The sequence below is a fragment of the Odocoileus virginianus genome, chromosome 4, assembly GCF_023699985.2.
Source record: "Odocoileus virginianus isolate 20LAN1187 ecotype Illinois chromosome 4, Ovbor_1.2, whole genome shotgun sequence".
NCBI lineage: Eukaryota > Metazoa > Chordata > Mammalia > Artiodactyla > Cervidae > Odocoileus > Odocoileus virginianus.
The window spans coordinates 93,740,221-93,762,373 of record NC_069677.1 but is presented as its reverse complement, the minus strand read 5'-3'; the positions used below and the strand labels follow the sequence as shown (position 1 = coordinate 93,762,373).

General features: G+C 50.0%; 1 protein-coding gene across 1 annotated transcript; it reads left to right on the top strand.

The window, feature by feature from the left end:
• Positions 1–1,818: 1,818 nt before the first annotated feature.
• Positions 1,819–2,250, top strand: LOC110152169 (RING finger protein 11-like). The gene has a single exon (XM_020915730.2). It carries the CDS (start codon positions 1,819–1,821, stop codon positions 2,248–2,250), a length of 432 nt encoding a protein of 143 aa, XP_020771389.2.
• The last annotated feature ends 19,903 nt before the right edge of the window (positions 2,251–22,153 follow it).

Below are 22,153 nucleotides of genomic sequence, written 5' to 3'. Positions count from 1 at the left end.
CTGGATGGCATCACGGACTCAATGGACATGGGTTTGGGTGGACTCCGGGAGTTGGTGATAGACAGGGAGGCCTGGTGTGCTTCAGTTCATGGGGTCGCAAAGAGTCAGACAAGACTGAGAGACTGAAATGAACTGAACTGAACTGAAAATGAAAAGATCTGGCTTGATTTTTCTTCAAAGGTAATTTATGATTTTATTATTTAAGCTGTGTCCTATGATATCCAATTTTTTAAACATTATTGGAAAATAAAAGAGTGGAAAAATTACATTAGAGGAAGATCAGTTATACAACTAGATAATTCATTCCAGGATTCTGCAGTATTTTGAAGCTTGGAGAATATTCTGGTCCTTAGGGACAGCAGCTAAATTTGACCTGAAGAGACCCATGCCGGATGGTTTTCTCAGACTTGAGAGTACAACATGGGGTGCTCCAGATCCCTGAAAACTGTATCTTTTTTCAGCGCCAGCATTTCTCCTTTCTCTGTCCCAGCTTGAGAGGATGCTGGTAGCTTAGGTGTTGTCCTGGGAATGAGGAGTAGGATGGTTCCACTGCTAAGAACTAGTAACAGTCTCTAACTGCATCCAGGATGATGCAAACTCACAAAGCAGTGAGGCCACTGGCCACTCACAAAACAGATAGCCACTCCATCTGGCAGACTGAAGGAGCAGAATTCCGGGAAATGCCAGTTTTCCGTAATTGTATCATTGCCATGTTCCATGCCTGGGGGAAATACTTTGTTAAAGAGGTGGGGTCGATTAGATTTGTTCTGACTGGTATCCAGGTGGGTTACTCTGGTGGGTGACCTGGATTACCTGCGTGATGAGATTATGTGATCCAAGGGGTTCCATACCTGATGAGGTTATATCAATGATGGGGTTATTAACTGCATATAAGGAGAGTTCACCATCGAAAGGGGCTTAATTTCCAGAGAGACACTCCGTGGTGATCGTGACCCCAGCAGAGAATTGGCTTTGTCGTCTTCTCTATAGATTTGGATCCTGGTAAGCATTCAAGTGGAGAAGGCAATGGCACCCACTCCAGGACTCTTGCCTGGAAAATCTCATGGATGGAGGAGCCAGATAGGCTGCAGTCCATGGGGTCGCTAAGAGTCAGACATGACTGAGCGACTTCACTTTCATTTTTCACTTTCTTGCATTGGAGAAGGAAATGGCAACCCACTCCAGTGTTCTTGCCTGGAGAATGCCAGGGACGGGGGAGCTTGGTGGGCTGCCATCTATGGGGTCGCACAGTGTCGGACACGACTGACGTGACTTAGCAGCAGCAGCAGCAGCAAGCATTCAAGACTCGCTGGTAGCTCAGCTGGTAAAGAATCCGCCTGCAATGTAGGAGACCCTGGTTCAATTCCTGGGTCAGGAAGATCCCCTGGAAAAGGGATAGGCTACCTGCTCCAGTATTCATGGGCTTTCCTGACGGCTCAGACGGTAAAGAATCTGGCTGCAATGAGGGAAACCTGGTTTGATCCCTGGGTGGGGAAGATCCTCTGGAAGAGGGCATGGCGACCCATTCCAGTATTCTTGCCTGGAGAATTCCAAGGACAGAGGAGCCTCGGGGCTAAAGTTCACGGGGTTGCAAAGAGTCGGGAAACTGAGCCACGAAAACAACAACAGAATGGAGCTGGTAGCTCATCTGTCTAGCTAGAGTCCAGACGACAGTTCTTTCCCTGTCAGTTTAGAGACACTGGTGGGAGAAACTGAAATAACTTGAGTCCTTCTTCTTCTCTAGACCTGGGAACCAGAAGGTGTCTCGCATAGCCGGCTGTCAGCAGCGGGCAGTGACCTCACCCCCAGGCCTGAAAGATGGGGAACTGCTTCACCTCCTGCACAAGGGACAACAGCCTGGTCCCTGGGTCTTCAGCCACCTTCCGCGAGCGGAGAGACGGAGACGGCCCGAGGGCAGGGGGACCGCGGAGTCCGGAGCGGCGCGGAGCGGGGGCGGCCCCGCCGGGGGCGCCGTTGACCTTCCGACGAAGGATCCGCCTCTTTCAGAGCCCGCCTCGAGTCGTGTACGAAAGTAATGGGTGCAAAACGCAGACCCCCGAGTGCGCGGTCTGTCTGGAGGACTTGGTGGGCGGGGACCCCATCCGGTCTCTGCCCTGCAAGCACATCTATCACCTGGACTGCATCGACGAGTGGCTGACCCGGTCCTTCACCTGCCCACTCTGCCGGGGGCCCGCGGATGCCGCGAAGCCTTTGTCCGAGGATGCGCTTGAGCCCGGACCCCTGGTGTGATTGCAAGGGACTCATCATTTTTACTGATTTCCATGTTTTGTACTGTGCCCAGATAGCCAGGGATTAGGAATTAAAATCATGCACAAATGTTTATTAAAAGCTCCTGGAATGTTGCAGACGTCCCGGAACAGTTTCTAATGTTTTAGAACGATAGGGAGAAATAGAAGGTAAACCTTGACCAACTGCTGAGAGGTATAATGATGTCTTAGCATTGTTCTCTTGCTAGGAACTGTGTACCCTGTTTTAACAGCTCTACGTGTTGTATTGCATCTGTTGAACATCAGGGAAAGATAGTGGTTACTCTCCCTAAATGAAATCAGATTCTTCTACCCCATCCAACTTTAAAGTTGCCGGCATTTAGGCCACAGTTTTATGAAAAGTTACAATTTATACAACTGAACTAAAATGAAATCAAAGTATGTATGAGTGAATACATGAAGAATGTTATTCTCAAATGAGCCTTCTAAATGGTCTTATCTGTTTGTTCTCCATCATTTTGAGACACCTGATCCTGGGAAAGATTGAGGGAGGGCAGGAGCAGAAGGGGATGACAGAGGATGAGATGGTTGGATGGCATCACCGACTCAATGGATTTGGGTGGACTCCGGGAGTTGGTGATGGACAGGGAGGCCTGGCATGCTGCCGTTCATGGGGTCACAAAGAGTTGGACAGACTGAGCGACTGAACTGAACTTTTTCCTCTTATAAATCCAATCAAGGTGAACAAAGTGTACCAGGGAAGAACAGTCCTGAGTAGGTTTATTATCTGTGTAATCAGGGCGTGTCCAGGCAATTTAGCTGTGTCTAGGTTTCCCTATATAAAGGGATGATAGTTGTCCATTAAACTGGAAGTCAGCCAGCTTCACTCTGTTTCCATTTTACAAGCCTTATCAATTTACATTTTCCTACCAAAGCAAATACTTAAAATTTGAACTTTCATCATTTTCTACTTTTTATTTGTCCTTAACTTTATTTCTTATGGTTGTGAAGAGCTGACACATTGGAGAAGACCCTGATGCTGGGAAAAATTGAGAGCAAGAGGAGAAGGGGGTGACAGAGGATGAGATCGTTGTGTGACATCACTGACTCACTGGACATGAGTTTGAGCAAACTCCAGGAGTTGATGATAGATAGGGAGGCCTGGAGTCCATGGGGTCACAGAGAGTCAGACACGACTTAGTGACTAAACAACTGATGGTTGTAGCATCATAACTCACACCCATGTTACATTTTAACGCAGGGGATTTTTTTCTTTTCTTTTTGGCTGAGCTGGGTCTTTGTTGCTGCTGAGGGGCTCTCTCTAGTTGTGGCAAGCGGGGCCTACTCTCTTGTTTTGGTGCACAAGCTTCTCAGTGCAGTGGCTTCTCTTGTTGCTGCTGGCTCACGGACTTAGTTACCCCAAGGTATGTGGGATCTTAGTTCCCGGACCAGGGATCAAACCCATGTTTCCTGCATTGGCAGGCAGGTCCTTAACCACTGGATAACCAGGGAAATCTCTGATGCAGTGGATTTTAAGAGGTAAATTTGCAGGTGGGTGCTGTTGTTCCCACTTAAGTCACTGAACATTGAGTAAGTCATTGAAATAATTATATGTAATAGATTCTGGTGACATTTGGTTGCTAACAGAATCTACAGGAAAACAAGCTAAAAGAGATGAGGGAGTGATACCGCTGGAGACCCCAGTGCAAGAGGGAGTCAAGACTATTCAGAATGACCCCTGCAGAGTTTTGACTTGGATTTGCAATGATGGTTTGGAACCATGGAGCAAACTGAAGCTTCTGATCGCTGTTAGCTAGCGAGCATATACACCTCCATATTTTCCTCATTTTTATCTCACATGAAGGTGTTCCTACATCATTCATCAGCAGTAATAGTCATATTGAGCCGTCTGCCCTGGAAATGAACAGAGATCATTCTGTTGTTTTTGAGATTGCACCCAAGTACTGCATTTCAGACTCTTTTGTTGACTGAGGGTTACTCCATTTCTTCTAAGGGAGTTTTGCCCACAGTAGTAGATATACTGGTCATCTGAGTTAAATTCACCCATTCCAGTCCATCTTAGTTCGCTGAATCCTAAAATGTCTATGTTCACTCTTGCCATCTCCTGTTTGACCACTTCCAACTTACCTTGGGGAGTTGGTGATATAGACAGGGAGCCCTGGCGTGCTGCGATTCATGGGGTCACAAAGAGTCAGACATGACTGAGCAACTGAACTGAACTGAACTTACCTTGATTCATGGACCTAACATTCCAGGTTCCTGTGCAGTACTGTTCTTTACAGCATCAGATCACTTCCATCACCAGACACATCCATAGTTGTTATTTTTCCTCACTAGGGTCTGACTCCTCTAGTCCTCACTGGGCCCTGACACTGGTCCTCACTACAGCCTGACTATTGTATTTCTATGACCTGACAATGCTCCTCACTAGGGCCTGATTCTCTTCCTCACTAGGGCCAAACATCCTTCTCTACATCCTGATGCTCATCTTCTCTAGATGCTGACTCTGGTCCTCTCTGTGCCTTGAGTCCTCTCCTCACTGGGGCCTGACCCTCATCCTCACTATGGCCTGACCATTGTCATCACCATGGACTGACTCTGGTCCTTATCAGGGCCTGACTCTCAAAGTCACCATGGACTGACTCTCGCCCTCATTAGGGCCTGACCCTTGTCCTCACTGTGGTCTGCTCTGTGGACTGACCTTTTCCAATCAATGGCCTGAATCTTTGCCTCAATTTGGTCTGACTCTACCCCACTGGGTCCTGACTCTTTCTTCACTGAGGCCTGACAGAGATCCTCACTGGGCCCTGATTCTGCTCCCCAAAGGCCTGACTTTGGTCCTCACTATGTTATGACTCCTCACAAGTGCCTGACCCTTGTGCTCATTATGACCTGACTCTCGTCCTCACTATGGATCACTCTGTCCTCTATGGATCACTCTTCCCTCACTATGGATCACTCTGTCCTCTATGGATCACTCTGTCCTCACTATGGATCACTCTGTGTTCACTATGGATCACTCTGTCCTCCATGGATCACTCTGTCCTCTAAAGATCACTCTGTGCTCACTGTGAATCACTCTGTCCTCTCTATGGATCCTCTGTGCTCACTGTGGATCACTCTGTCCTCTCTATGGATCACTCTGTCCTCTATGGATCACTCTGTCCTCTATGGATCCCTCTGTCCTCACTGTGGATCCCTCTGTGCTCACTGTGGACCCCTCTGTCCTCACTGTGGATCACTCTGTGCGCACTGTGGATCACTCTGTCCTCACTGTGAATCACTCTGTCCTCACTGTGGATCCTTCTGTGCTCACTGTGGATCCTTTGTGCTCACTGTGAATCCCTCTGTCCTCACTGTGGATCACTCTGTGCTCACTGTGGATCACTCTGTCCTCACTGTGGATCCTCTGTGCTCACTGTGGATCCCTCTGTGCTCACTGTGGATCCTCTGTGCTCACTGTGGATCCCTCTGTCCTCACTGTGGATCACTCTGTCCTCACTGTGGATCACTCTGTCCTCACTGTGGATCACTCTGTCCTCACTGTGGATCACTCTGTGCTCACTGTGGATCACTCTGTCCTCTATGGATCACTCTGTCCTCTATGGATCCCTCTGTGCTCACTGTGGATCCCTCTGTCCTCACTGTGGATCCCTCTGTCCTCACTGTGGATCCCTCTGTTCTCACTGTGGATCCCTCTGTCCTCACTGTGGATCCTCTGTCCTCACTGTGAATCACTCTGTCCTCACTGTGGATCCTCTGTGCTCACTGTGGATCCCTCTGTCCTCATTGTGGATCCTCTGTCCTCACTGTGGATCCCTCTGTCCTCATTGTGGATCCCTCTGTCCTCACTACAGCCTCACTCTTTTCCTGTCTATTACCTGACACTGCTTCTCGATATGCTCCGACAGGCTTCTCACTGTGCACTCTCTCTGGTCTGCACTGAGCTCTCACACTGGTTCTCTCCACAGCAACAGTGGTCCTCTCCTGCCGACTCTGGTCCTCACTGCGCCTGACTCTGCCTCACTGGGCCCTGGGTCTGGTCCTCGCTGGGCGTGTTTCTGGTCCTCCACATGGCCTGACTCTGGTCCTCACTGCGCCTGACTGCCTCCCTGGACCCCAGTCTGGTCCTCACTGTGCCTGACTGCCTCCCTGGACCCCAGTCCGGTCCTCACTGCGCCTGACTGCCTCCCTGGACCCCAGTCCGGTCCTCACTGCGCCTGACTGCCTCCCTGGACCCCAGTCCGGTCCTCACTGCGCCTGACTGCCTCCCTGGACCCCAGTCCGGTCCTCACTGCGCCTGACTGCCTCCCTGGACCCCAGTCTGGTCCTCACTGGCGCCTGACTGCCTCCCTGGACCCCAGTCTGGTCCTCGCTGCGCCTGACTGCCTCCCTGGACCCCAGTCTGGTCCTCACTGCGCCTGACTGCCTCCCTGGACCCCAGTCTGGTCCTCACTGCGCCTGACTGCCTCCCTGGACCCCAGTCTGGTCCTCACTGCGCCTGACTGCCTCCCTGGACCCCAGTCTGGTCCTCACTGCGCCTGACTGCCTCCCTGGACCCCAGTCTGGTCCTCACTGCGCCTGACTGCCTCCCTGGACCCCAGTCTGGTCCTCACTGCGCCTGACTGCCTCCCTGGACCCCAGTCCGGTCCTCGCTGCGCCTGACTGCCTCCCTGGACCCCAGTCCGGTCCTCACTGCGCCTGACTGCCTCCCTGGACCCCAGTCCGGTCCTCACTGCGCCTGACTGCCTCCCTGGACCCCAGTCTGGTCCTCACTGCGCCTGACTGCCTCCCTGGACCCCAGTCTGGTCCTCACTGCGCCTGACTGCCTCCCTGGACCCCACTCTGGTCCTCACTGCGCCTGGCTGCCTCCCTGGACCCCAGTCTGGTCCTCACTGCGCCTGACTGCCTCCCTGGACCCCAGTCTGGTCCTCACTGCGCCTGACTGCCTCACTGGGCCCTGACTCTGGTCCTCACTGCGCCTGACTGCCTCCCTGGACCCCAGTCCGGTCCTCACTGCGCCTGGCTGCCTCCCTGGACCCCAGTCTGGTCCTCACTGCGCCTGGCTGCCTCCCTGGACCCCAGTCCGGTCCTCACTGCGCCTGGCTGCCTCCCTGGACCCCACTCTGGTCCTCACTGTGCCTGACTCTCGTCCTCTCTGTGGCCTGACTGTGATCCTCTCTGTGACTTGACTGAATCCACTACTGCTTAGCTCTCTCCCTCACTGCAGCCTGACTCTCGGCCTCACGGGCCCTGACTCCAGTCCTCACTGGGCGTGTGGCTCTCATCCTCACTAGGCCCTGAATCTTGTCCCTCCTTCAGCCTGACTCTTTGCCGCCCAGCGGCCTAATTCTGCCTCACTACGGCTTGACTCTTCAACTCGCTCGGGCCTGACTCTTTTCCTCACTGGAGCTTGACACCGTTCCTCACTGGGCCCGGGTTCTGTTCCTGACTATGGCCTGACTGTGCTCATTACAGCATGACTTTCGTCCTCATCAGCGCTGTCTCTCACGCTCACTGGTGCCTGACTCTCGTCTTCATTAGGGTCTGTCTCTCCACAGTCTGAGTGACTGACTCTTTTCCTTAGTGAGCCCTGACTCTGGTCCTCACTGGCCCCGAGTCTGATTCTCTCTGGGCCCTGACACTAGTCATCTCTAGAGCCTGACTCTGGTCCTCTGTATGGCCTGAATCTTGCCCTCACTATGATCTGACACTTGCTTCACTGGGCCTGACTGTGGTCCCCACTGGACCCTAATTATAGTGCTGACTACTGGCTGACTCTGATCCTCACAATGGCCTGAATTGACACTAGTCCTTACTAAGGCCTAATTATCTGCCTCACTGTGGTCTGACACTTTGCCTCACTGGGCCTGAATCTGTCCTTACTGGGCCCTAACTCAGGTCCACACTCCTGACTGACTGGTCCTCAATACAGCATGCCTCTCGTGAAGACACTACGCCCTCACTGTGGTCCTGAAACAGCCTCACTCTGGGCCTCACTCTTTTCCTATTACCTGACACTGCTTCTCAAAATGCCCTGACTCTGGGCCTCACTGGGCCCTGAGTCTCATCCTCTCTGTGGAGTGACTCTGGCCCTCCCTATGGCCTAAATCAGTTCCTCTCTACCGCATGGCTCTGGTCCTTTCTACAGTCAGACTCTGCCTCACGATGGCCTGATTCTTTACCTCTGTGGGTCCTGACTTGGGTCTTCACTGGGCCCTGAGTCTGGTCCTCACTAGCCCCGACTCTGGTTCCCTATGGCTTTAGGTATGACCTGCCTCTTCACCTCAGTGGGACCTGACTCTGGTCCTTACTGGGCCCCTGACACTGGTCCTCACCGTGGCCCTGAGACCGGTCCTCACTGTGTCCTGAGGCCAGTCCTCACCGTGGCCCTGAGGCCAGTCCTCACCGTGGCCCTGAGGCCAGTCCTCACTGTGGTCCTGAGGCCGGTCCTCACTGTGCCCTGAGGCCGGTCCTCACTGTGCCCTGAGGCCAGTGCTCACCGTGGCCCTGAGGCCAGTCCTCACTGTGCCCTGAGGCCGGTCCTCACTGTGTCCTGAGGCCGGTCCTCACTGTGTCCTGACGCTGGTCCTCACTGTGCCCTGATGCAGGTCCTCACTGTGGCCCTGATGCCGGTCCTCACCGTGGCCCTGAGGCCGGTCCTCACCGTGGCCCTGAGACCGGTCCTCACCGTGGCCCTGAGGCCGGTCCTCACTGTGTCCTGACGCTGGTCCTCACTGTGCCCTGATGCAGGTCCTCACTGTAGCCCTGAGGCTGGTCCTCACTGTGTCCTGAGGCCGGTCCTCACCGTGGCCCTGAGGCCAGTCCTCACTGTGGCCCTGAGACCGGTCCTCACTGTGGCCCTGAGGCCGGTCCTCACTGTGCCCTGAGGCTGGTCCTCACTGTGCCCTGATGCAGGTCCTCACTGTAGCCCTGAGGCTGGTCCTCACTGTGTCCTGAGGCCGGTCCTCACCGTGGCCCTGAGGCCAGTCCTCACTGTGGCCCTGAGGCCGGTCCTCACTGTGGCCCTGAGACCAGTCCTCACTGTGGCCCTGAGGCCGGTCCTCACTGTGTCCTGACGCTGGTCCTCACTGTGCCCTGATGCAGGTCCTCACTGTAGCCCTGATGCCGGTCCTCACTGTGTCCTGAGGCCGGTCCTCACTGTGGCCCTGAGGCCAGTCCTCACTGTGGCCCTGAGACTGGTCCTCACTGTGGCCCTGAGGCCGGTCCTCACTGTGGCCCTGAGGCTGGTCCTCACTGTGCCCTGATGAAGGTCCTCACTGTGCCCTGATGCAGGTCCTCACTGTGCCCTGAGACCGGTCCTCACTGTGCCCTGATGAAGGTCCTCACTGTGCCCTGAGGCTGGTCCTCACTGTAGCCCTGATGCCGGTCCTCACTGTGGCCCTGAGACCGGTCCTCACTGTGGCCCTGAGGCCGGTCCTCACTGTGTCCTGACGCTGGTCCTCACTGTGCCCTGATGCAGGTCCTCACTGTAGCCCTGATGCCGGTCCTCACTGTGTCCTGACGCTGGTCCTCACTGTGCCCTGATGCAGGTCCTCACTGTAGCCCTGATGCCGGTCCTCACTGTGTCCTGAGGCCGGTCCTCACCGTGGCCCTGAGGCCAGTCCTCACTGTGGCCCTGAGACTGGTCCTCACTGTGGCCCTGAGGCCGGTCCTCACTGTGGCCCTGATGAAGGTCCTCACTGTGCCCTGATGCAGGTCCTCACTGTGCCCTGAGACCGGTCCTCACTGTGCCCTGATGAAGGTCCTCACTGTGCCCTGAGGCTGGTCCTCACTGTGGCCCTGACTCTGGTCCTCACTATAGCCCTGACGCTGGTCCTCACTATGCCCTGATGCAGGTCCTCACCATGGCCCTGATGCTGGTCCTCACTATGCCCTGATGTATGTTCTCACCATGGCCCTGAGGATGGTCCTCACTGGGCCCTGATTTTGGTCCTCACTATGCCCTGACACTGCCTCTAACTGTTCCCTGATGCCTTTCCTTTATGTTCGGACACTGCTGCTCACTACATCAGGATGCTTTTCCTTCTCTATGGCCTGACAATGCCTCTCACTCAGCCCTTATGCTTTACCTCTATGCTCAGACACTTCCTCTCAGTATTCACTGATGCTTTAACTCTCTTTAGCCCCCAGAATCCAGCTTTTTTAATCCAGAATTCAAAAAACTAAGATTACAGCATCCAGTCCCATCACTTCATGGAAAATAGATGTGCTCCAAATGCACTGCAGATGGTGACTGCAGCCATGAAATTAAAAGACGTTTGCTCCTTTGTCAGCTGTTTCATTTGCTATTATTTTCTTCCATTCTGAGGTTGTCTTTTCACCTTGCTTATAGTTTCCTTTGCTGTGCAAAAGCTTTTAAGTTTAATTAGGTCCCACTTGTTTATTTTTATTTTCATTACTCTAGGAGGTGGGTCATAGAGGATCTTGTTGTGATTTATGTCATAGAGTGTTCTGCCTATGTTTTCCTCTAAGAGTTTTATAGTTTCTGGTCTTACACTTAGGTCTTTAATCCATTTTGAGTTTAACTTTGTGTATGGTGTTATGAAGTCTTCTAATTTCATTCTTTATATGTAGCTGTCCAGTTTTCCCATTACCACTTATTGAAGAGACCATCTTTGCCCCATTGTATATTCTTGCCTCCTTTGTCAAGAATAAGGTGCCCTTGGGTATGTGGGTTAATCTCTGGGCTTTTGAGCTTGTCCCATTGGTCTATATTTCTGTTTTTGTGCCTGTACCATACTGTATTCATGACTGTGGCTTTGTAGTAGAGTCTGAAGTCAGGAGAGTTGATTCCTCCAGTTCCATTCTTCTTTCTCAAGATTGCTTTGGCTATTTGGGGTCTTTTGTTATTTCCATACTAATTGTGAAAATTTTTGTTCTAGTTCTGTGAAAATGTAATGTGAATTGTAATATATATGTGATTTGAGGGCATCCCTGGTGGCACAGTGGTAAAGAATCTGTTTGCAAAGCCAGGAGACGTGGGTTTAAACCCAGGATAAGAAGACTCCCTGAAGAAAGAAATGGCCACCCACTCCAGTATTCTTGCCTGGGAAATCCCACGGACAGAGGAACCTGGTGGGCTACAGTCCGTGGGGTCGCAAGAGTCAGACATCACTTAGTGAGAAAACGACCACCACATGTTGTGAGTTTTTCCCCTGCTATACAGCAACTATGGGGCTTTCCAGGTAGCACTATTGGTAAAGAACCCACGTACCAGTGCAAGAAACATAAGAGATGCAGGTTCGATCTCTGGGTTGGGAAGATCCTCTGGAGGAGGGCATGGCAACCCACTCCAGCATTCTTGCCTAGAGAATCCCATGGACAGAGGAGCCTTGTGGGCTACAGTCTGTGGGGTCGTAAAGTCAACATGACTGAAACGACTTGGCCATCTAGTTATGCGGCAACAACATTCACTCACACGTTGACGTTTATGTTCTTTCTTGGGTTCCTCTCCTGTATGTCACACAGCGCTGAGCAGGGTGCCTTGTGCTACACAGTGGGTCCTTGTGGATTGTTTTATAAACAGTGGTGTATATATGTTAATCTGAGCCAGCTAATTTCTCCCTGCCCCCCAACTTCTTTTCTTGGTAACCATAAATTGCTTTTTTTTTTTTTCCTAAATCTGTGAGGGTGTTTCTCTTTGGAAAAGAAGTTCATTTGTATCCATTTTCAGATTCTTCCTAGAAGTGATATCATATGATACTTGGTCTTTCCTTGTCTTTCTTCTTCACTTAGCCTGATCATCTCTGCTTTGCTCTCTGTGGCTGCCAATGGCAATATTACAGCCTTTTGATGGCTGAGTAATATTTCATCGTGCATATGTACCCCATATTCTTTACCCATTCATCTGTCCATCTACATTTAGATTGCTTTTGTGTCTTGGCTATTGTATCTAGTGTGGCTGTGATTGTAGGGGTGCAAGTGTCTTTTAAAGTGTTGATATTCTTTGGATCTACACTCAGGTATGAGATTGCAGGGTTTCATGGTTCTTGTGCTTTTGGACTGTGGTGTTGGGGAAGAATCTTGAGAGTCTCTTGGACTGCAAAGAAATCACACCAATCAATCCTAAAGGAAATCAACTCTGAATATTCATCAGAAGGACTGAAGCTGAAGCTGAAACTCCAATACTTTGACCACCTGATGTGAAGAACTGACTCATTGGAAAAGACCCTGATGCTGGGAAAGATTGATGGCAGGAGGAGAAGGGGACGACAGAGGATGAGATGGTTGGATGGAATCATCGACTCAATGGCCATGAGTTTGTACAAACTCTGGGAGATGGTGATGGACAGGGAGGCCTGGCGTGCTGCAGTCCACGGGGTGACAGAGTACTGAACAACACCATGGTACTCACATGCTCAGCTCTTTAAGGAAACTTCATGCCATTCCCAACAACGTAGAAGAGTTCCCTTCTCTGCACACCTGTTCCAGCATTTATCACTGGAGATTTTTCAAATGGCCATGCTGACTGGTGTGAGACAATATTTCATTGCCTTTTTTATCTGTCTTTCTCTAATAACTAGTGATGCCGAGCATCTTTTCACATGTTTAATGGCCTTTTTCTTTTGTTGTATGTGCTCAGTCATGTCCCACTCTGTGCGACCCCATGGACTTTGACCTACAGGTTCCTCTGTCCTTGGAATTTTCCAGGCAAGAATACTGCAGTGGCTTGCCATGCCCTACTCCAGGAGATCTTCCCAACCCAGGGATTGAACCTGTGTCCCTTGCGTCTCCTGCATTGCCAGGCAGAATCTTTACCAACTAAGCCACCTGGGAATTAACCTTAATGGCCATGTGTATGCCTTATTTAGAAAAATGTCTATCTAGGTCTTTGCTTCATTATTTTAATTGAGTTGTTTGTATTGCTTTTATGATTTTGATATTGAGTTGTTCGAGCTCTTTGTATGTTTTGGAGATGAAATCTTGATCTCCAAATGAAGATCCTTGTATTGAAGAGGAAAACTTAAAACTTGTAGCTAGAAATAGCTTCCTATTCATTCTGCTTCTGTGAGATATGCTTGTTGTGCCAAAAAAGGAACAAGCTGACTCAGCGATCAATTAGGACCATAGATTGTTCTGAGAAGTATGGAATGTTCTGTTTCTGCTTCTATGAGTTTCTGTTTAGAAATTCCCTGCACGTAAGCCATGGCAACTCCCGAGCTCTGTGACTGCTCGTAGCCCATAGGAACCAGGTAAACGGCCAATCCGTGTGGAGAGTAACTGTGTGCACTGAAGCTCACCCGGAGCTTGGGCCCCTGAACTTCAGAGCGCTAGCTCGCCTGGGACGACCAGCTCACTAACCTGAGTCCTCCAACCCTCCGAGTGTGGCGCTTGGTTTCTCGAAGTTTCGACTTCTGCAAAAGTATCTTCATTTGCAAATAATTCATCCCATTCTGGAGGCTGCCTTTTTCTTTTGCTTAGGGTTTCCTTTGCTGTGCAAATGCTGATAAGGTTAATTAGGTCTAATTTATTTTCTTTTTTTTCATTACTGTAAATGGTGGATTTAAAACAACTTGCTACGATTTATGTCAAAGCATGGTCTGCCTCAGGAATTTTATAGTACCTGTCCTTTAGTTCACATGTTTAAACTGGAGTTTATTTTTGTGTATGGTATTAGGGATTATTCTAATTTCATAGTCATTTTCATCATTTAAGAAAGTTCCACACTGTCCTTGTTAGGGAAATTAAATAAATAGTCCTGCTTAGGCTTCAGAGACAAAGCAGAGCAGCTCTCTGACGTTGCTTCTAACTGTCTGGACGCTGCCCTGACTGTGTGTGCCCTGGATGCCTGCTGTGAGTGCAAGACTTGCAGCACCACAGACCAGTTCAGTTCAGTCGCTCTGTCGTGTCCGACTCTTTGCAACTCCAAAGGCTGCAGCACACCAGGCCTCCCTGTCCATCACCAACTCCCGGGGCTTACTCAAACTCATGTCATTGAGTCGGCGATGTCATCCAGCCATCTCATCCTCTGTCATCCCCTTCTCCTCCTGCCTTCAATCAGGATCTTTTCCGATGAGTCAATTCTTCGCATCAGGGAGCTAAAGTGTTGAAGTTTCAGCTTCAGCATCAGTCCTTCCAATGAACACACAGGACTGATCTCCTTTAGGTTTGACTGGCTTCATCTTGCAGTCCAAGGGACTCTCAAGAGTCTTCTAAAACACCACACTTCAATAGCATCAAGTCTTAACACTCAGCTTTATTTATAGTCCAACTCTCACATCCATACATGACTAGTGGAAAAACCATAGCTTTGACTAGACGAACCTTTGTCAGCAAAGTAATGTCTCTGCCTTTTAATATTCTGTCTAGGTTGGTCATAGCTTTTCTTCCATGGAGCAAGCATCTTTTAAAATCAATGACATAGGGGGCAAATCTTGAGATTGTTGAGCCCCTGGAGGGGGGCTGGCTGACTAAGCCCCAGGCTTAACAACATTCCAAGTTTTACCAGACAAAACAAGCAGCATGAAACCAGAGCTGAAATTTGCTCACAGATTGTTGAAGATATCCCAGTTTGTATCCTAAGATTAATAGCAGGAACCCTGAACTTTGGTCTTTGAACTCTCACCCAGACAGCGGCCCTACTGCCTCAGACCTTTTCCCAGCTGGGACTCCAGGTATGCTGTGACATGGGATTTCCCTGCACTGTTTGAGTCTCGATGTGGGTCAGAACCCAATTTGGTGAGGTATCCTCTGCTGTTTTTATTTCTCTTTTCTTTTAATGTTGGTATATTGAAAGTCAGCTAGACAATTCTCTAATAAATATTGGTATTATTTATTTGTATAGAACAAATGACTTATTTTGTTAACAAATCCTTTGAACCTGAAAAAAAGTGAAAACTTTCAGCAGAACAATAGCCCTTCAGTGCCCCACCCCCACCCCCACCACCATTGGGAGGTTGTTCGCATTTTTGATAGAGCCGCATGAGCTGTCTGTGTGTACTGCAGACCAATCCACTGTGGGGATCTCTGTCTGCCAATATTTTTCCTATTCTGACACTTGTCTTTGTCTTTCCTTTAGGGTTTCCTTTGCTGTGAAAACACTGTTGAGATTAATTATGTCCTGTTTTCTCATTTCTGGTTTATTTTCCATTATTCTAAGAATTGTCTGTAAGAAGTACTTGATGCAATTGATGGAAAAGTGAGTCCTTCTAAAATATTCCTCCATAATTTCCTAGGATCTGTGCTTATACTTGGAACTTTATATTACTTGGAGTTTCTCAAAAATCACTGCAGACGGTGATTGCAGCCATGACATTAAAAGATGCTTACTCCTTGGAAGGAAAGTTATGACCAACCTAGGCAGCATATTAAAAAGCAGAGCCATTACTTTGCCAACAAAGGTCTGTCTAGTCAAGGCTATGGTTTTCCAGTGGTCATGTATGGATGTGAGAGTTGGACTGTGAAGAAAGCTGAGCACCGAGGAATTGATGCTTTTGAACTGTGGTGTTGGAGAAGACTCTTGAGAGTCTCTTGGACAGCAAGGAGATCCAACCAGTCCATCCTAAAGAAGATCAGTCCTGGGTGTTCATTGGAAGGACTGATGATGAAGCTGAAACTCCAATACTTTGGCCACCTCATGCGAAGAGTTGACTCACTGGAAAAGACCCTGATGCTGGGAGGGATTGGGGGCAGGAGGAGAAGGGAACGACAGAGGATGAGATGGCTGGATGGCATCACCGACTCAATGGACATGAGTTTGAGTAAACTCCAGGAGTTGGTGATGGACAGGGAGGCCTGGCGTGCTGCGATTCATGGGGTCACAAGGAGTCGGACACGACTGAGTGACTGAACTGAACTGAACAGATTAGCAAGTCTCGCATCTCATCCTGTTCTTCATGGTGGAGGAACCTCCACACTGTCGTCCGTCATGGCTCTTACCAAGTTCCATCCTCAACCTCAGTGGAGGCTTGTTCCCTTTTGTCCACACCTTCTCCACAACTTACTGGCTGTGCAGTTTTTGACAATGGCCATTCTGACTGGTGTGATATCCTGTGGTACTTTGGATTTCCATTTCTTGAACACTTAGTGAGGTTGACAACTTTCCATGGGACTCGTTTAGAGCGGTGTGATTGAAACTTACCTGTTGAAACTGGCCTCTTGAAGGTCTGCGCATGTTGACTTCCTTTCCACTGGCCAGCCCTAGGACAGGCTGTGAGGGGAGGTGCTTCTTACTGGCTGCCCTGTGGGCCTTGCGGATGTGGGGTGCCCACTGCACACCTTTGCAAGCAGTATTAGGGCAGGAAACCAGAAGGCGACCGCGTGTCTTCAGGCCTCACGCTGATTTTTTTTCTGCTGCAATCTCATCGCTGTCGTGTTTTGGAGCAGAGTTCATTCCTGTTGTCTTATGTGTTTCCAGTGTACAAGAACTTGACTCAGTTCCACTTAGACATTCTTCTGTTCTCTTCTGGGTTCTCTTCTCCTATGAGGTGATCACAGTGTGTTCTCTAGCCTTTCCTGTGGTATTCAGTAGGTCCTTTTGGCTCCTCCATTTGATATCTATTAAAGTGAAGAGGTTCATTCCAACCTCTTAATTGCTTCCTCTGCCCCAACATTTTCTTCCTGAGAGTCATAAGTTGGTTTCATGAGTTTGTGAGACTGTTTCTCCTGTGTAAATGAGTTCGTTTGTATGAACTTCTAGGTTCCACCAGCCATGGTTATCTTGTGCTGTTTTTCTCTCTGACTCACTTCCCTTAGGATCCAGCCTCTGGGTCCATCCGTGCTGCGGCCGCTGGCATCATTCTGTGCTGCTTCATGACTTAGCAGGATTCCGGTGGAGAGGCGTACCTCTTGGGCTTCAGTTTCTGTTTTTAGACAATTGGTTTGATTCCGAAATCTTGGCTCTTGTAAATCATGCTGCCCTGAAAACAAAACAGGAGTGTGCCTGTCATCTCAAATTCTGATTTTCTCTGGATCTCAGTCCAAGAGTGGGAGAGTAGGATAGCCCGATCAGAAGTGTCGCCTAAAATTTATCATCACAACCTAGAAGGAGAGATTATTTTATTTGGTGGGAATGTTTAGGACTCTGAGCCCAGGAGATAGCATCTCAGTAGCTCTGAGAAAACTGCTGCAAGGAGGCAGGAGGGGAAGTCAGGCTACATGCAAATTTGCAACAAAGGCAGCAGGCACTCTATCTAAGATCAGGTATCAAATCAAGGAATTTGGCATTCTGTGTATGGGAAGATGCAAGCTCTGGGCTCACCTATTCCATATGCATCTCAGCTATCTGGGGTGAGTCCTGTTTCCTTGCTCACCTTGCTTCTTGCATCCCCCAGCTCCTCAGCAATCACCCTGGGGGGTGGCAGCAGCTGCAGGATCGCAGTTTGGGGAGCCCTCATTCACATTTGGAGGCCAGGAATTGCTGATGGCGTGACATTTCCTCTTTATTAATATGGCCAGAGGTATTTTCATTTCACAGGAAGTTCTCCTATGCTTAGTTTTTTTGCTGTTATTGTTTTGTTTTTAAAGAAATTCCTTTGCTGCTTTGCATTTTCCCTGTACCCCATCACACCCCAGTGAAGAGGGAAGGAGGATTCCCTTTTTCTCTAAGCCCTCTGTGGGACTTCGTTTCAGTAGATTTTTCGATACTGGTCTTCCTGAGAAGTATGAGGTGATTCCTCATGGTGGGTTTGATTGGCCTGGTTTTAGGAGGTAGTCATGTGGAGTATGTTTCCAACTGCTTTTGGACTTTAGACAGTGTGAGTACAATGTACCTCTTGAAATTGGGCCCTGCTTTGAATTCTTTTTTGATGATTTTCCCAGAGACATTACTTGAAGGGCAGGTACCATTTACAGCGTCCCAGGCCTTTTGAATGAAATTAAGCTTCCCTGGTGGCTGAATCAGTCAAGAATCCGCCTGCTCTGCAGGAGACCTGGGTTCTATCCCTGGGTCGGGAAAATCCCCTGGAGAAGGCAATGGCAACCGCCTCCAGTCCTCTTGCCTGGGAAATCCCATGGACGGAGGAGCCTGGCGGGCTGCAGTCCACGGGGCTGCGATGAGTCTGACAGGACTGAGCCGTGAAACCACAGGCCTTTTGAATAGTAGGACTCCTGGAGACCCGGTTTTAACGTTGCTTTACTGGGTTTAGCCACAAGGTGGCAGCAGTTCTCAACGCGCAACTCCGGTTCCCCGGGCAAGCGCAGCCTCTGGGAGAAGCCTGCGCGTGGGTCGTCGGAGTGAAAGACTTCGGCCCCCTGCTGCGAAGAGCTGACCCATCGGAAAGGACCCTGACGCTGGGAAAGATTAAAGGCGGGAGGAGAAGGGGACGACAGAGGATGAGACGGGTGGATGGCATCACCGACTCGACGGAGATGAGTCTGAGTGGACTCTGGGCGTTGGTGACGGACAGAGGAGCCTGGCGTGCTGCGGTCCATGGGGTCGCAGAGAGACGGGCACCGCTGAACGAATGAGCTGAGCTGAGCTGGGTCCGGAGAAGCGCCAAACGCCCAGTGGTTTATGTTTCATTACTTCTTCCCCCTTACCCGTGACCCACAGGACACATCCTAAGTCCGCTTCCCTAAGCTGGGAATATCGCCTGGAGGAGGAAACGGCAACCACTCCAGTCTGCTTGCCTGGGAAACCCCACTGACAGAGCAGCCTGTCGGACTGCAGCCCATGGGGTCACCGAGAGTCGGACGTGAGCACGCAAGCCCTGCGGGGAACGCAAACATGCCTCAGCAACACGCGTAACTCGGAGAATTCCTAATACCCAGCCTACTGCGTGGTAAACGCAGAGAAAATGCCCCTGTTTCGCACTCAGCTGGGGTGAGCTCATTGAAAGGGTTAGCTGCCCACACCAAGGGGCACTGCAGATGCTCACCTTGGTGTGTAAATAAATAAAGCTCAGATGAATCCATGGTAAATGTTACAGTGTAGAGGTATTAAGTTTTATTATTTACTTTGTGGTTCCAGTAACTATTTGCTCCAGGAAAAACATAAACAATTCTGAATGATGAACACTGGGTTTCTGATTAGCTATAACTTCTGAAACTCATGGTTCCTCTGATGGCTCCATGTGGCTTCGGAAGGGAGTAAACTGTGAGCACACAAAGAAGAACATCGACCCACACCCTAGTCAACAGGCAAAGCTAGTGAGAAGTATTAAAGCAGAAGGAAAAAACAGAACATTGCAGGTCCTGGAGATTGGCCAGCCCTTCTCCCATCCCCAGCATCATGTTAAAGGGCACAATTCAAGGGTGAAGTTAAGGGTTCCATCTCCCGTCTGTCTCCTTGGAAGCAGGAAATCAATCTCTCCTGTGAAAAGCACACTCTGGGAGCTGAGGCCTGAGGGTGGAGGGCTACAGGCCCAAACATCAAAGTGATTAATCTAACCAAGTTAATGCAATGATTTTCACCATTTGAGTTGGGTATTTCAAGTATGTCATCTGTCTCCTGCGTGATATAATGTTGATTGTTCTCTATTTGATCACGGTCAACTTCAACAGGTCTACCCGAATGCGGAGCATCCTCCAGCGAGAAATCTCCAGCATAAAACTTCACCAACCACTTTGGACACATTGAAACAGTGTGGGCTCCAGGGATGCCTGGAGCCCAAAAAACTGGAAGAGGCAGGAAGGACCCTCCCCTGGAGCCTCTGGATGGAGAGCTCGGCCCTGGGACCCCTTGACCTCAGATGTCTGGTCTCCAGGACTGAGAGAGGACAGGCTTCTGTTGTTCGAAGCGTCCGTATGGTCGTTTGTCACCACTGCCCAGGAAGCTCATGCAGCTGGTGGGCAGTTCCCTACCCTGATCTAAAGCCTCCCTCCCATTAAGGGCAGCCCCCTGCACCTATGCCGTCTGCACCAACCATGAGGTTCATGCTGAGCGCTGGCTCTCCTGCTTGGCACTGGCATTTTGGAGGGTGAGAGCAGACACCACCATGTGACCAGCCCCCAGCCAGGTGCCAAGTCTCCAGTGCACTCCACGGGAGGATGGGTAAGGGCTCTGCCCTTGGTTGCTGGGGGAAGAGACACCCTAGACACCCGCGAGGGAGGAGGGGCAGGAAGGTGGTGAGTGACCGGCTCAGGGCCCGCCCACCCAGGCAGCCCCACTGCGCCCTGAGGCACGTCTTGGCAGTGAGTACCCAGCCTGTGCTGAGGCCGGGAGCCTCCCAGCAAGACCCGAGGTGGCCCTGAGACCCCGCCCCTTCCTCCACGTCTAGTAGGTGGGCCACCCCTTCTTGCCACTCCAGGAGCGGTTCTGGAGCCGATCTGTGAGTGGTTCTGGGGTTTGCAGGTGGAGCCCCTGTTCCTGTGACCCCCTCCCGACAGGAGCATGCAGAGCAAGCTGTCTGCCCTGCTGCCTGGGTACCCACCCACCCCCGTATTCTCAGGAGAGGATCAGGGGTTCTGAGCAGCATCTGAAACCTCCTTTAGTAGGGGTGTCCTTGTTCACAACTCTCCAACCCCCACCTTTAGCAGGAGTTAACAGAAGTCTTTAAGTTACAGGGTCCAGAGAGAAGAGAGGAAGCTGATAACAAAACCAGATGGAACCAACTAGTGAAACGAGAATCCGGGTTCAGGCTGGGAAGTCAATGAATGGTCTTCCACAGACATGTAGAGACACATGGGGGCCGAGTTTCATTTCAGAGAATAGAAGTACAGTGCTCCCAGCAAAGACGCTGGGAGGGGGAGAAAGAGTTCCCTAAAATGGCGGGAATCAAAACAGTTTATATCTTTACCAACATTGACCCACCTATTCATTTTCGGTTGGTTTAGGGTCCTGATGCATGTAATCCCTGGCCAGTCAGTTTAAGAATCATCCTGCCAGTCTGTCAGTTTTATGGCCCTTGTTTTGATCTTCCAGTTCTTGAATTTTCTTATGATATTGAGTCTCCATCCCCTGATCCTTTTTTGTGACCTCAGACCATTATCTCAGGACCAGACATTTGTTCTAAAGTTAATGGATCACCTGGTGTTTTTCTCCTTGATCAGTTTCTGATTGTTCTGTCATGGGTTTAGGTGTGTGATGGCCTTCACATCAAGGGGACATGGAGGCATTCTCTTTGAATGTCAAGAAACTGGATCAGCCAGTATGGTTATAGATTACCAGAGTGAAATGCTTATGTAAAACATAAGTGGAGATTGGAATTAGATTTTTATAAGAAGAAACTGAGGCTTTCTTTTTTCTTTTGACCCTATACTGACCCTGACCCCTATATTTGACCCTGACTACCTAATATTTTTCTACCTCACTAGGACCAAGATGGCAGTGAATCTGACCTCCAGCAGACCCCAAGTTTCATTGTGTGTTGATTTTTACTATATTGTTGATGTAGGAGACAGATGCACTCCAGATTAGACATTTATGACTGGCCTCCTGTTTGCATTTCACGGGACATGAAAAAAGTGGGCTTCAGGCTGGATTATTACACTGTTAACATTTCTGAGAGAAGAGATAGGTGCGCTTCAGTCTAGGTATTTACAGTCAGCCTCCTGTTTGCCCTCTGAAATGGGAGTCACAACAGAGAGTAAAAAGCCAGTGTTTGTCTCCTGTAAACACCTTAAGGTAATTGTCACGGCAAGGACAAAGAGGGGTCAGAAGCCTGTGTGAGTAACGGATTAAGGGATCTCTGCCCCCAGACTTTGGGACAAGGGAGACGCTACACATGTGCAGAAAGGCTTCTTGTGGGTCAGAACTCAAGAGAGAATGCCAGGCCACATGAATCGTGCTCCTCCCAGAAGGTTTCACTTTGAGATCCATCTTGGCTGAGGGGTGAGTGTGCACCCAGGGGAGGGGCCCAGGGCAGGTCAGGTGTGGGGAAAGAAACCAGATAATTGGGCTGAAGGAAGACAAAGACCCAGAAGAACTGCCCTAAATGACTGCTATAAATGACTTAACTGCCTCTTGACTGTGCTCCCCCTCACTGCGCGGGAATTGCTCA